Genomic DNA, 14601 nt, shown 5'->3' with positions numbered 1-14601 from the left:
TTCAACAAGCATGCAGTGAATGTTTTCTATGATGCATGATTACTTGAAATTTTGTTGTTAAACATGTCTGTCCTTCACTGCAGGCCAAATGCTTAGAAACTGCTGAAATCATTGCAATAAAAAAGGTGCTACAAGATAAGAGATACAAAAATCGAGAATTGGAAATTATGCGCATGCTTGAACATCCTAATGTAGTTCAACTCAAGCATTGCTTCTTTTCAACAACTGACAAAGATGAACTTTATCTGAACCTTGTGCTGGAGTATGTCCCAGAGACTGTGTATTCTATTGCAAAACACTTTAACAGGATAGGCCAACACATGCCATTGATATATGTTAAATTATATGCTTACCAGGTACATTGATTTCCTTTTAACTGGTCTGTTTCTGTTACCGTTCTTACCTTGTTTGATCATTTTATACTTACTTTTATTGGTTGTATAGTTTTCTCATTTGAAGATATTACTTTCAGATCTGCCGTGCTCTTGCTTACATTCATGGGATTGGCGTTTCTCATCGTGATATAAAGCCACAAAATCTCTTGGTAATTTTTTAAAATGTGGCATTGATCATTCCCTTACTTAAAAGAAATTTCTTAGTTGGAATTTATTGTCAGAAAAATCAGAGTTTGTTTTCTTGTACAATATACAGGTCAATCCACATACTCATCAGTTGAAGCTTTGTGATTTTGGTAGTGCCAAAATGTTGGTTAGTATTTTTTACTAGCTATTTTGTTTTTCATTGTTGTTTTAACCATTTCAATCTTGTAGACGTTTGCATTTGGTTTTTTTGTCACTCACCACCTGGCATACCTTGTATTAGGTGAAAGGAGAGCCTAACATTGCATACATATGTTCACGCTACTACAGGGCTCCAGAACTTATATTTGGAGCTACAGAATATAATAGTGCAATTGACATATGGTCGATGGGTTGTGTCTTAGCTGAACTTCTCTTGGGGCAGGTATAATTTGGTACTTAATTTCTGCAACAGGCATTCGTTGATGAGATGAATATGATTCAGAACTCCGTGTGTCTTTAGATAATTCAAAATATTGAATTGTGTTAATCCCACATTGATAATAATTGTGAGACAAGGGTGATTTATCAAGCATTACATGTATTAAAAGCTTTACCAACAGCAAAAGAGGGTAGAGGGTGAAAGCCCAAAGCAGCATGTTTTCTACTAATGTTCGGTCCAACCCCATATTAAATTTTTCTTAGAGGTGCTTGTGTTCTTTGTGGATTCCTTTGCCTTGTGATTTTTAGTTACTGTTAGGAAATTACTGACTCTTAAGAGAAGAACTGTGCTGAATAGGTTACAAATTTAAAAAAGCTTGTACAACAGAAGAACAAATCAAACTATACACATATAGAGACACCAGATATACCCCAAGAATCCTTTTTAGAAAAAAACCCTGCAAGAAACACAGCACCCCTATGATATATTAATTAATAAATAAGATTACAATGTGCAGAGAATTGCACTTGTGCTCAAATAGTTTTTTCACCGTCAAATCTGACAGCATGTACCTTTAAATAATGTGTCCTTAATGCAATATGCACTCTCAGAGAACTTCTTTACAATGCACTCTATGAGTTGCACTTCTTCTTGTGATCAATCAATCATACACTGAAAACCTGTTACAACGCCATGTAACCGTGCATCCATTGCCATGCGTTTGTTAAATCATGTATCAACAATATAAAACTTTCAACCTTCTCATGTGTTTATACAGTGCCATGATCTTGTATTTATAGGCACATAGATCATAAGAAACCACTAAGCAGACTTATTAGACAATGCGTAAAACCAAGGGTCATGACCCCTCATATTCTACATTTCTCTTCTTGTGCTACATATGACCCTTCACATCCCACACATGATTCTTCATGTTCCACAGGTGAATCCAAGTGCGCTCACATGTGACTCTTCACATCGCCCAAGTTTCTCTCCAAATTCTCCTTGCCCCTTTTGAGCCTTCACTTTCTGATTCCTTATCTCTTTGCTTGTCTTGTCTTGACTCCCAATTATGTTTGCAGTTCCAATGTCTCATGCAACATTGCACAGGGAGAATCAACCTAACAACCAAATATGCCATTCCATTCCATGATGACCAGAACTGGCAACAACATTTAGTGTTATTACACAAGGTGTACAACTCACATTTTTAACAACATTAGTGTCACTGTTTAAGGTGTGCAACACACTTTTCTAATAAGTACATGAGAAAAAGGTCACTAAAGTAATGACTATTCATGGAAAATAGTCATTATGGTAATGTTGAGTATGAAAATACTCCATGTAGTGAAAATTCCACAAAAATATCTATGCTAAAATTTATATCAAATCAAAAGGATTTTTGTTCATGTTTGTTTCTCCATATGTTGGAATACCGAATTTAAAATAAAAGCAAGGAAACAATGACAAGTAGGAGTCATTTATGTCAAGCTAATGATACTTCTCCCTGTAAATGATGTTCAATTTACATTCAATATGTAAGTTATATTCTATTAAAATAATCTTGTTGTATATGTTATTGCCTTAATGTATAAATCTGACTATCTTCTTGTTTGTGGCAGGTGAGAGGAGCATTTAATATTTTCTATGTCCTATCTCACGAATGCCACTCAATATAAGTATATAACAAATGGGGCACGGTCAAGCAATGCCTTGATCGGTCATGACCGATCAAGACATTACTTGATCGTGCCTCTTTGTTTATACTAAACAAATGCATGTTCAACGTTAATACCAATCGGTGTGGAAGTAGTATTACAACCGATGTCTATCGGTGTTTGCACAATGCTAACAGCCGATAGTTATCGACGTGTTAGCCTTAACAACCGATAACTATCGGTGTAGGCTTAACACCTGATAACTATCGGTAACCTTTATTATAATGCCTCCCGATATATCATATGCAACCCGATATTAATCAATGTTTTCATTAATCATTTATTTATCATTATTTATGTTAATCGATATAAATTTAAATACAAGATTTATTAATCGATGAACATAAACAATTTATATAGTATGATTATCAATGAATGCAAATGTAGAATGGCTATCAAAGAGGAATTAATTGCTTGAAGGTTTTATCATATTTATCGATATGATAAATGATTGAATGAGAGACTTCATTTATCTCTCATTCAATCATTTATCTTACCGAAGCTATCATGCATTAACACTCCCTCTTAGCTAGGTAAGATAAATGTAGACAATATATTCAAGCATCACAATTCAATTGATAGTTTGCATTTTGGACATTCTTAGGAAATCATACCACCTAATCATATGATATGAAGTATCACCTAAACATGTGATACTAAAGTTCATCACATCAATCTTGTGATTGACAGGATATCACCTAAGCATGTGATATCAGTATTGCCTACACACGCAATACTTGAGGATAATCATATGAGAAAGATTAATTTCTCATCTTATCCAAGTTGTGATATGTGCACTAACACTTTATATAAATGTTTTATCACAACACAATCATGGCACATCCATGACACACCAGAGATCCAACATGATAACTGGTTTGGACATTATAAGATCGTCACCTTATAATGTCCCCATACAATTGTTCACTATCTTGAGAGATCGTCACCTCTTAGATATGAACCCAGGGGATAGAATCCAAAAATTGTCCTATCATGACAAAGAGGTTTACCCATTAAACATCTTATAGGTATGCAAATATAGATTACAAAGCAAATTACCTTTCTATCATACCTAAACCTTTTCTGAAGTGATCAACCTTCACTCTGGAAAGAGGTTTGGTCAGAATGTCTGTAGTTTGATCTCCTGTACAAACATATTCCAGTTGGATTGCATTCCTATCTACCATATCTCGCACATAGTGGTATGGAATCTCAATATGCTTGGATCTGTCATAAAACACTGGGTTTACTGAAAGTTTTATGCAGCTCTGGTTGTCACAGTGTATAATAGTGGGTTTCATAGGTTCTCTAAACAACCCCACAAGCAACTTCCTAAGCCATACTGCCTCTCGGGCAGCCATAGAAGCTGCAATGTATTCTGCCTCGGTGGAGCTTTGAGCTACAGAAGATTGCTTCTTGCTCATCCAAGATATCATAGCTGAACCTAGACTGAAGCAACACCCTGAAGTGCTTTTCCTGTCTGTCACACTTCCAGCCCAATCTAAATCTGTAAATCCATGTAGGTCTATATCAACTTTCTCATATTTGAGACCAAGGTTTAGGGTACCTTGTAGGTATCTCATAATGTGTTTTACTGCAACCAGGTGTATCTCGTTCGGTTCACACATAAATTGACTTAGAGCATTAACTGCATAGCAAATATCTGGTCTTGTATTTACCAGGTACATCAGGGACCCAATCATCTGTCTGTATTGAGTAGGATCAGTGGGTTGTGACTTTGCTGCTGCTTCTTTAAGTTTATGTAAGTTGGTTTCTATAGGAGATGTCATGGGTCTACAGTTTAACATTCCGAATCTCTTCAAAATATCCAAGGTGTACTTTCCTTGGTTTAGTATAATGTTGTCAGAATTTTGCCATACTTCCAATCCTAGGAAGTAGTGAAGGAGTTCTAAGTCCATATCAAATTCTTTGGATAGATCATTCTTGCATTGATCTATAAGGTGATCATTTCCTGTGATTAATAAGTCATCAACATATAAAATCAATATTAGCATATCACCTTTATTTCTTTTGTAGTAGAGATTAGGATCTGCATCATTTTTGGAGAAGCCTAGTCCTGAGAGATAGGTGTCAATTCTTTCATACCAGGCCCTGGAAGCCTGTTTGAGCCCATAGAGAGCTTTCTTGAGTCTACACACATGAGACTCTACATCATGAATTTCAAAACCTTCAGGTTGCTCTAGGTAGACTTCTTCTGAGATCTCACCATTTAGAAAAGCTGTCTTAACATCCATTTGGTGTACCTTCCACCCCTTTGCTGCTGCAATAGCTAATACAACTCTTATTGATGTATACCTGGCAACAGGTGCAAAAGTTTCTTCATAATCTATTCCCTCCGTTTGTGAGAAGCCTCTGGCTACAAATCTGGCCTTGTTTTTCAATACTGCCATCTGTAGCATGTCTGATTTTGAAAAGCCATTTAGATGAAACCACAGATTTCTTGGTTGGCCTATGAACAATCTCCCAAACATCATTTTTCATAATGGACTGATACTCTTTAGACATGGCATCCCTCCATACTTGATGTTCAAGTGCATCTGATACATTGTTTGGTTCAGCTTTAGAGAGATCATTCATAAGGGCAACATAGCTAGTGAATTTATTAGGCCTTTTGCTTTCTTTGAAGGTTCCTAAGGGAGCAACAAACTTCTGAGCTTCTTCTACAGTTTTGGTGGCCCATAGTGGTCTTTTCTTGAGGTTTTCTCTAGGTGGATTTTGAGTTTCACTCATAGTTTCCTCAGGATTCTCCCTCTGAAGCTCAGGAGTAGGATCTCTACCTAAGCTAGGGTTGGGAATATAGACTTCAGGATCTAGAGAGCTTTGGGCTCTTTTGAAGGCTAAGTTTTCTTCAAAGATCACATCCCTACTTAGTTCAATATTCTTTTGACCAGGTATATATATCCTGTAGGCTTTGGAGGTTTCACTATATCCTACAAAGATTCCCCTTTTTCTAGAAGGCTCTAATTTTAAACTTTTCTCCTTAGGTACATGAATATAGACAGGGCATCCAAAAATCCTAAGGTGGCTTATATCTGGTTTTGATTTAGTAAAGACTTCCTCAGGGGTCTTATTTTCAAGATGAGAGTGAGGACATCTGTTTTGAATATATACAACAGTGCTAGTTGCTTCTGCCCAAAGATTGATATTTAGATTCTGATCAAGAATCATAGCTTTGGCAGCTTCAACGATTGTCCTATTTTTCCTTTCTGCTATCCCATTTTGTTGAGGGTTGCAAGGTATTGTTAACTCCCTCTTAATCCCTGAATTTTTACAAAACTCTTTAAATAATTCTGATTTGTATTCCCCTCCATTATCAGTTCTTAGGGTTTTAATTTTGTTTCTTGAGTAATTTTCTGTTAGTGATTTGAATTCTTTAAACCTGTTAAGGATCTCTTCTAATTCTTTACATTTCAGAAAGTAGATCCAGGTTTTCCTAGAGTAGTCATCAATAAATATTACATAATATAGAAACCCCCCCAATGAATTTACAGAGATAGGTCCACAATCATCAGAATGAACTAACTTTAAAATTTTACTCGTTTTCCTAGTACTACTCTGAAAAGCACCCTTAGTATTTTTACCTAGGGCACATCCTGTGCATGCCCCTGGATGATATTGCTTTAGTTTAGGTAGACCTGTGACAAGGTCTCCCATTGATGATAAAGCTCTAAAATTTAGGTGGCCTAGTCTTCTATGCTAGATTTCATTAGCATCTATAGTTTCATGAATTAGGGCTAAGTTGGGCTCTATGCATAGCTCATACAAGTAGCCTTGTCTTTGACCAATTGTTTTAGCTTTCTTGATGGATGAGTTCTTTGGCCAAGCCAACACTTTGTTGTCCATGAAGGTCACTCTGTATCCATTGTCCTCAAGTGCTGATATTGAGACAAGATTCCTCTTAATGCCTGGAACATATAGCACTCCTCTAAGTTGTAATGATACACCCGTCTTTAGTTTGATGGTGCAGTTTCCAACTCCTTTGATAGGGTGTGTAGAGTCATCTCCGATGGTTACCTCCTCATCATTCTCCTCTTTCATGGAGTCTAGTACTTCTCTGAATCCTGTGATGTGTCTGGATGAGCCACTGTCGATCACCCAGGAGTTCACTTTGTTTGATCCTTGATTTGTGAGTGCTGAATAGAGCACATACTTCTCAGAGTCCTCTTCCCCTTTTGATTTTCTTGTTTTGGCAAATGTGGCTTGTTTAGCTCTTTCTGGACATTTGGCAACATAGTGCCCAAATTTGTCACATCTGTAACACTGAATCTGAGAGAGGTCCTTCTTGAAGGAGTTCTTGCCGTGACGACCTTTTCTCTTCTTGAATTGCTTCTGCTTGCCCTTTTTGTTTGAGTTCGTATTTAGAACTTGAAGATATTCATCTATATTCTTTTGTTTGATCCCTTTCTTATTTTGCCTTGATTCCTCTTTGAGACAGTCGGCCTTTAGCCTATTGAATTTTGGAAAGTTATCCTTTGCACTGATGCCTTGGACGAACGTTTCCCAGATACTAGGCAACCCTTCTAAAGCAATGAGGGTTAATTCTTTGCTTTGGATCTCATATCCAAGGGTTGCCAGTTCATCCCTTAGGGTAGATATTCGCATGTAGTAGGCATTGACTGATTCCCCTTTTATCATGGCTATATGATTTATCTCTCTTTTTAGAGCCAAGGTTCTACTGGCATTGGATATCTCAAAAGCGTCTTCAAGTGCTTTCAACATGTTGAAGGTTGTTTCATGTTTCTTTATAATGGGCATAATATTGTTTCTTACCCCATCAACTATGATTTTGATAGCCTTATCATTCCTTCTCTCCAAATTGCTTTGTCAGGTTCAGTCTCAGGTTCTGTAGTTTCAGTCTTTACAAATGATTCAACTTTATTTTCTTTTAGAATCATTTGAATTATGAATTTCCATGCGGAGAAGTCGTCACCCCCTGCGAGTCTATCTTCAAATCTGATAGCGCTAGCCATTGATAGGATTGTGATGTTGAATATATACTTGATTTGAATTTTACGTAAAATTGAACAGCCTCAGGTTCGATTTAACTATAGCTCTGATACCATGTAAATGATGTTCAATTTACATTCAATATGCAAGTTATATTCTATTAAAATAATCTTGTTGTATATATTATTGCCTTAATGTATAAATTTGACTATCTTCTTGTTTGTGGCAGGTGAGAGGAGCATTTAATATTTTCTATGTCCTATCTCACGAATGCCACTCAATATAAGCATATAACAAATGGGGCACGGTCAAGCAATGCCTTGATCGGTTATGACCGATCAAGACATTACTTGATCGTGCCTCTTTGTTTATACTAAACAAATGCATGTTCAACGTTAATACCAATCGGTGTGGAAGTAGTATTACAACCGATGTCTATCGGTGTTTGCACAATGCTAACAGCCGATAGTTATCGGCGTGTTAGCCTTAACAACCGATAACTATCGGTGTAGGCTTAACACCCGATAACTATCGGTAACCTTTATTATAATGCCACCCGATATATCATATGCAACCCGATATTAATCGGTGTTTTCATTAATTATTTATTTATCATTATTTATGTTAATCGATATAAATTTAAATACAAGATTTATTAATCGATGAACATAAACAAAATATATAGTATGATTATCAATGAATGAAAATGTAGAAGGGCTATCAAAGAGGAATTAATTGCTTGAAGGTTTTATCATAGTTATCGATATGATAAATGATTGAATGAGAGACTTCATTTATCTCTCATTCAATCATTTATCTTACCGAAGCTATCATGCATTAACACTCCCATCTTTGTTATAGACAATCATTTACCATCATTGATTGTTGAAAGAGTCCTGACAGGATTAACATAATGTTTATTTATGAACTTCAAAACAATGTAGAAAGCTTTATCTTTTTGAAGCAGGCCAGTTTTCTACATCTAATGAATAATGCAATTTAGAGTGATAAATGGAGCCTTGAAGATTTTAGTGTTTAAAAACGCTAAATCTGTTTAAGAAAGCCATATTAATTACATAAGAACTAAAATTGACTTGAAACTTACGCATTTTTGGAGAGTACAGATCTGAAGTTTTACAACAATATGTGATTATGATGATTCTTTTTTTAATTTCCTTCAGATCAAATTGGTTTGTATAACATCCTTGAGACTATATTGGTCTGTAGGACCCCAGAATTTCGCAGACAATTTCTCTCTGCAAAGTGTGAACTTGTAGTTGTCTTTGTTGGTGCCTATCTTTACTCCTCCAGTTGAAGTTCCTAAGAAAGTAATTAATGTGTCAGAAACCTATGAAGAAAATATATAATTAAAGCACAAAACCCAGAATGAGAGAATAATATTCCTATATTTAGACCTGCTGCAAGGAAGTTGTGCTAATAAAAAACAATTAGATGAACTGAGGAATCTAGTGCCACCAATGACACTGATAGACCATATGAATGGTGACAGCATGTAGACAGGTGCCGTATAAAGTGGGATACAAATTTGACTTGAGGATATGAAATGTCTCCAAAAACATGTGTATATATATCTTTAATTGGGATATTTGATCATTATAAGTTTATATGTAATATCCTCTATCTTCATTGATGTTCTGACTAGTTTTAGATTTTTTGCTGTTACAGTTTTGTTTGGTGAAATTATCACGTGTAACATTCTTAAGGAGGGTAGATGATCAATAATATAGTGTATTGAGTGGATGGATTCTATAAATGATCTATTTTTTCTTGAACATAATATGACTCAGACTGCATATTTTCTGCCGTAATTCACTGTCTTCATGTTGATTCTCCTCTGTAACTGAATTATGTGAGTCATATCGCCAAACAGAGTAGAGACCTATTTTTAAGATGTCTTATAAGTGGTAGCTATGCTGAAAGTCTGCCTTGTGTTCTATGGCTCAGTTTCACTGTAACATTGAGACTGTCCTGCCAATTGCATCAAATTTTTGTTTTGATCTGCATTTTGAAAAATCTGTCTGCTGTTAGATAGTAATTTTCTGTTGAGGCTGAATTTTAAGGGTGCTGATCCAATTCTGTGTCCATTTTCTAACTGTTTAAGGCTGGCTTCAGTGGTTGTTGTACTCTATTGGTATTTACTCCTCATTTAAGTAAGTTTTGTATGAGATATTTTACTGAACAATAATAATTGTTGGTACCAATAGGAACTATAACTGTTCTATTATATGGTTTGATTATGCATTGTGGCTATGGCCAGGTTACATAGTTATGCTTGCTAATATCACTATGTTTCTTTTTTTCTTTGCTACATAAATTGAGGGAATTGTTGGAGCCGTCACCCTTAACCAAGAAAAACTGAATTACAAACAATCTGGTAGAAAATTGCAAACTAGCAAGTAAACTTAGAAAACGTAAGATATTAAGACTGAAGAGTAGGCCTCAATACACAAGCTCAAAAGCCCAAATAAAACCCCTAAACCAATTTGAAATAAGAAGAGAGATCAACCATGAGCTGAAGGCAATCTCCTTCCCTTATGGGACAAAAGAGTCTACATGGTCCATTGGGATCCCTTACCGACTGTGTTCATAGCTTCCATTTGCAATCTTTCTGCTTTTTTCCTCCACCCTCTTTGTTTAGCTTTAGCACTCTAATCTTCCTCAATCTTCTTAGTTTCCGTTTGAGAGAAGATGATTATGATAGATTGCAAACCTGCAGGGTACTGAAAATATATTTTTGCACCATGAGTTTTTGCAAGTTTAACTTGCAAGTTGTAGGGAACAAGCTTTGGCAAGTTGCAATGCCAAACCCATGGTGAGTACTTCATGGCGACGAGTTTGGCATTTCTGTAGGAAAAAACTTGTGAATTCGTAGCATTTTTGCCTAGTTTTGAATTGTATTGTTTTAAGTTGCTGAGTTTTAAAATTTGGGGGCTGTAGAGTCAAGTTTGCGAACTATGGTGAGAATGTTTATGATAGCTTAGTTATCAATCTCCCCTTCAGATGTTACATCCTCCAAATCTTAAGAAGTCCCATTTTCTTATCATGCTGCACCCTCAGTCTCCTTCACAAGAACCACATCACTAGTCACTTGAGACAACAAGAGAACCCCTATTGTTATTGCTCATGAACTCTGAATCTGGGCTGCCGCCTTTCTGAACTCACTTTTGCAAATGGATAGTGTTGGACCCCAGTGGATCCATAGTTGGACACTCAGTCAATTTGTGCCCAATTTATTACACTAAAAACATATGAGGGTAGACCCTCAAAATTTATAGACTGAATCCTGAAGCCCTGGGAAGACAAAACCTTTATAAACGTTTAAACCCTTTCAAATCTATTTGAAAACTAATTTTTTTCCTGATCAAATCTGATAAAATCATTCAGTTTTCAATCAATCTTTTAATCAAAACAATATCTCTCGTAACTAGTTGGAGATTGTATGCATTTAGACAAATCCATAATGGAACCTTAGTGATAGGAACATTTGTTGAATCAGAAAAGAAGTCTAAGGGCAAACAAAGACTCCATGCCTACCAATTGACTATGGAACATTGTTCTACACAAAATCATGCTCCTCAACGTTCTGAAATTAAATTGAGAAGAATCCATTCTCCAATAGGGAAAGGCACCTCTTTGATAGAGCACCATCCTGATCTCATCCAAAGAGAGATTTTTGAAGAAAGGATGCTTCTTTAAGCATCTAAACACCAAATATATGTTGCTAGTCTTCCCTTCTAAGTTCTAAGGTCTATAAACTACTGAACAATCACCATCAACAAACAATTCAGGCACCTCCTCAGGCAAAATCAAAGGAACATCACCTAGAGTGACATTATTTTTACCTTCTTGAGCCTCTGTTGCAATCTCATGTGGTGAAGTTGTTGGAGATAGTATCTTTGGAGTCATGTCACTCAAAACCCTAACCATTTCCCTTTGCTGTCAGATATTGAAGGAGATTGAATAAAGTATAAACTACTGTCTCTCTAATAGAGTAGGATAAAAAATTGGAAGAGCCAAGGAAATCTGCTCTTTACAGAACTCTTCCATAGAAATGAAAAGGGATTAGGGCATTTTTGCATCCTTCATAAACCTTCTTAACCACCAAAACATCAACATTCTTTATGTTCCCCACAGTGGCAGAGTTGAAGGTTTTGGATGATTTAAAAAATCCATGCTTCAAGTAGATAACACCGGAAGAAAACACAGACTTCTCCTCTGATGAAATCTTGTTGGGCCCCTTTGTCTTTGTAGAGTGATCTAATTGTCTCCTGCTAGTTTGCCTAATCTCTACCAAAAACCTCTGCTGTATCCTCTTCCTCCCTTTGGTGCTTCCTCTCGCCATCTTAATATTATTATTCTTTTGAATATGCAATATTTCTTAATAGGAGTTTGGCAGTCAATATGAGAGAAATGTACAAGAAACATGTGGTGGAAATGTCTGAAAAGTAATCTATGTGTAATTAGAAAAAGATAACAATTTTTTACACAAGAACATGGTGTTAAGTTTACCTTCTTGAGCCTCTGCAATCCCACCTGGTGAAGTTGTTGGAGATAGAATCTTTTGAGTCATATCACTCGAAACCTTAACTTTTTCCCTTTGCTGTCAGACATTGAAGGAGATTGAATAAATTACTGTTGCTCTAATAGAGTAGGATAAAAATTTAAAAATTGGAAGAGCCAAGGAAATCTGTTCTTTACAGAACTCTCTATAGGAATAGACATTTTTGCACCCTTCATAAACCTTCTTGACCACCAGAACATCAACATTCTTTACGTTTTCCACAGTGGCAGAGTCAAAGGTTTTGGATGATATAAAAAATCCATGCTTCAAGTAGATAACTCTGGAAGAAAACACAGACTTCCTCTCTGATGAAATCTTGTGGGGCCCCTTTGTCTTTTCAGAGTGATCTGATCTATCTGCTGCTAGTTTGTCCAATCTCAACCAAAATTCTCTGCTGTATCCTCTTCCTCCACTTTGGTGCTTCCTCTCACCATCTTAATATTACTATTCTTTTTAATATGCAATATTTGTTAATATTTAAGAGTTTGATACTCAATATGAGAGAATTTCACAAAGAAACATGTGGTGGAAATGTCTGAAACGTAATCTCTATGTAATTAGAAAAAGATAACAAATTTACCTAAGAACATGGTGTTAAGTTTACCTTTTACAACTAATATCACTATTGGAAAGTTTGGACAGCTCAGAACAAGGAAAATATTATTTAATTCCCTTAAGATCTTATTGTAGGATTGGAATCTTTGAGCAACATTAGTCACATCTTTGTGAACGATCTCCCAAAACTACTGAAAAAAAGCTAAAGGAAAACCATCTGGGTCTAGAGTTTTCCTAGCATTAAAAGATAGGACAGCCTTTTAATTTCTCCTAAAATTTGGTGCAGCATCTCGTTGTTATCAGTAGGGGAGAAGATAGAAGGGATAATGTTTAGAATCTCCACCACACATGGATCACCAATGTTCTTGCCAACAAGGAGCTATATAAAGTACTTAGCATCTTCATCTCTTATCTCATTTTCATCCATTATTTTGCTACCTTCCTCTCTAACAATCTCCATGATTCTATTGTTTCTTCTATGTTAGAGTGTAGCAATGTGAAAGAACTTTGTGTTCCTATCTGTCCTACTGAACCATAACACTCTTGATCTTTGTCTCCAAAAAACTTCCACTTTACTCATAGTTGATTGATAAGAGCTCAAAAGATCTTTCTTGTTTATGTAACATACTTGGTCCATTTTTTTAGCTGAATTTTCTTGTCTAATCTTGCTAGCTCTTCCTTGATGAACATCTGTCGTGTAAAAATGTTTCCAAGAGTCTCTTTGTTCCGCTTCTTGAGGTTGACCTTGACAAATTTTTTAGCTAAACACTACAAACCCTTTGACCTCATTCTTCCACCAGCCATTGATCTTTTCCTTAAGATCTAGATGGAGGAGCCACATGTTCTCAAACTTGAAGGGATATCTTCCCTTTCTCATATCCGCTTTGAGGCTTAAATGGAGATGGTTGTGGTCAGAACCAATTCTCGAGAGAGGAAATGTAGTAGTTTTGGGTGAGCATCTAGTTAGTAGAGACCAAGAGTTGATCAAACTTAACTTGAATGAGATTGCCACCAATTCTTCTGTTTGACCATGTGAAGTTGGAACCTCTTAGCTCAATATGCATAAAACCACATTTAGATATGATGTTGACAAAGTCTTCCATGTTATCAAAGAAATATGGTATTCCCCTTTCTTTTCACTAGGAGCTAGAGGGGTTTTGAAGTCTCTAGAAAGCATCTATTTTTCATCTTTGTGCTTTGTTTTGAACTCAAAGATCTCTTTCCAAAGCCTACACCTATCAGTTCTAGTATTAGGGGCATTCGTGAACAAGATAGCCAAGTGGTTTCTACTCTAGACAATCTCCCCCTTGGTCACTAAGGGATCCCAAAGGGCCCTAATACCGCTTGAAGTACCATCAGAATTGACACCTTTCAAATCACCACTACCACAAAATCTATTTTCTATATTAGCCAAACCAAATTATGACATTTTGACTTCTTGGAGAAGGAGAAAGGAGGCCTTGTAGCCCAACTTAAAATTCCTTGCTATTTGCTGTTTATTTGGGCTATTGAGTCCTTTGATGTTCCAGGATATAAATTTCATTTACAAGGTTTGCTAGAGCTGCTTGTTGTGAGGTATTCACACATCGCCCCATTGCAAATGGGGACCCCTACTTTTCGCTTTCTAGGATTAGTCCTTTTTGCTCGGTCCTAGCTTGTGTTAGAGTCTTTGCTATTAATCTTTGCATTGAAGGGATAGAGTTTCTCAAGTAGCTAGAGGGTTCATTAAGTCAGGGTGGTCTCCTAGGGTGGAGTGAAGACAGTCGGTTATGAGCATGAAAGTAGATCTAGAACCCCTTGGAGCATGCCTAGGTTTCT

General features: G+C 36.3%; 1 protein-coding gene across 2 annotated transcripts in view; it reads left to right on the top strand.

The window, feature by feature from the left end:
• LOC131048344 (shaggy-related protein kinase epsilon) overlaps positions 1 to 14601 on the top strand; it is a 79478-nt gene that overhangs the window by 20016 nt on the left and 44861 nt on the right. For both annotated transcript variants that reach the window (XM_057982262.1, XM_057982260.2), the window contains exons 5-8: positions 84 to 356; positions 473 to 544; positions 652 to 708; positions 823 to 963. In XM_057982262.1, coding sequence (XP_057838245.1) covers positions 84 to 356; positions 473 to 544; positions 652 to 708; positions 823 to 963 — 543 coding nt within the window. The remainder of the gene's footprint in view (positions 1 to 83; positions 357 to 472; positions 545 to 651; positions 709 to 822; positions 964 to 14601) is intronic.

Source organism: Cryptomeria japonica, chromosome 8 (assembly GCF_030272615.1).
Source record: "Cryptomeria japonica chromosome 8, Sugi_1.0, whole genome shotgun sequence".
Lineage (NCBI taxonomy): Eukaryota > Viridiplantae > Streptophyta > Pinopsida > Cupressales > Cupressaceae > Cryptomeria > Cryptomeria japonica.
Note: the sequence above shows the minus strand (reverse complement) of the source record. Positions and strands in the feature narration are given on the sequence as shown.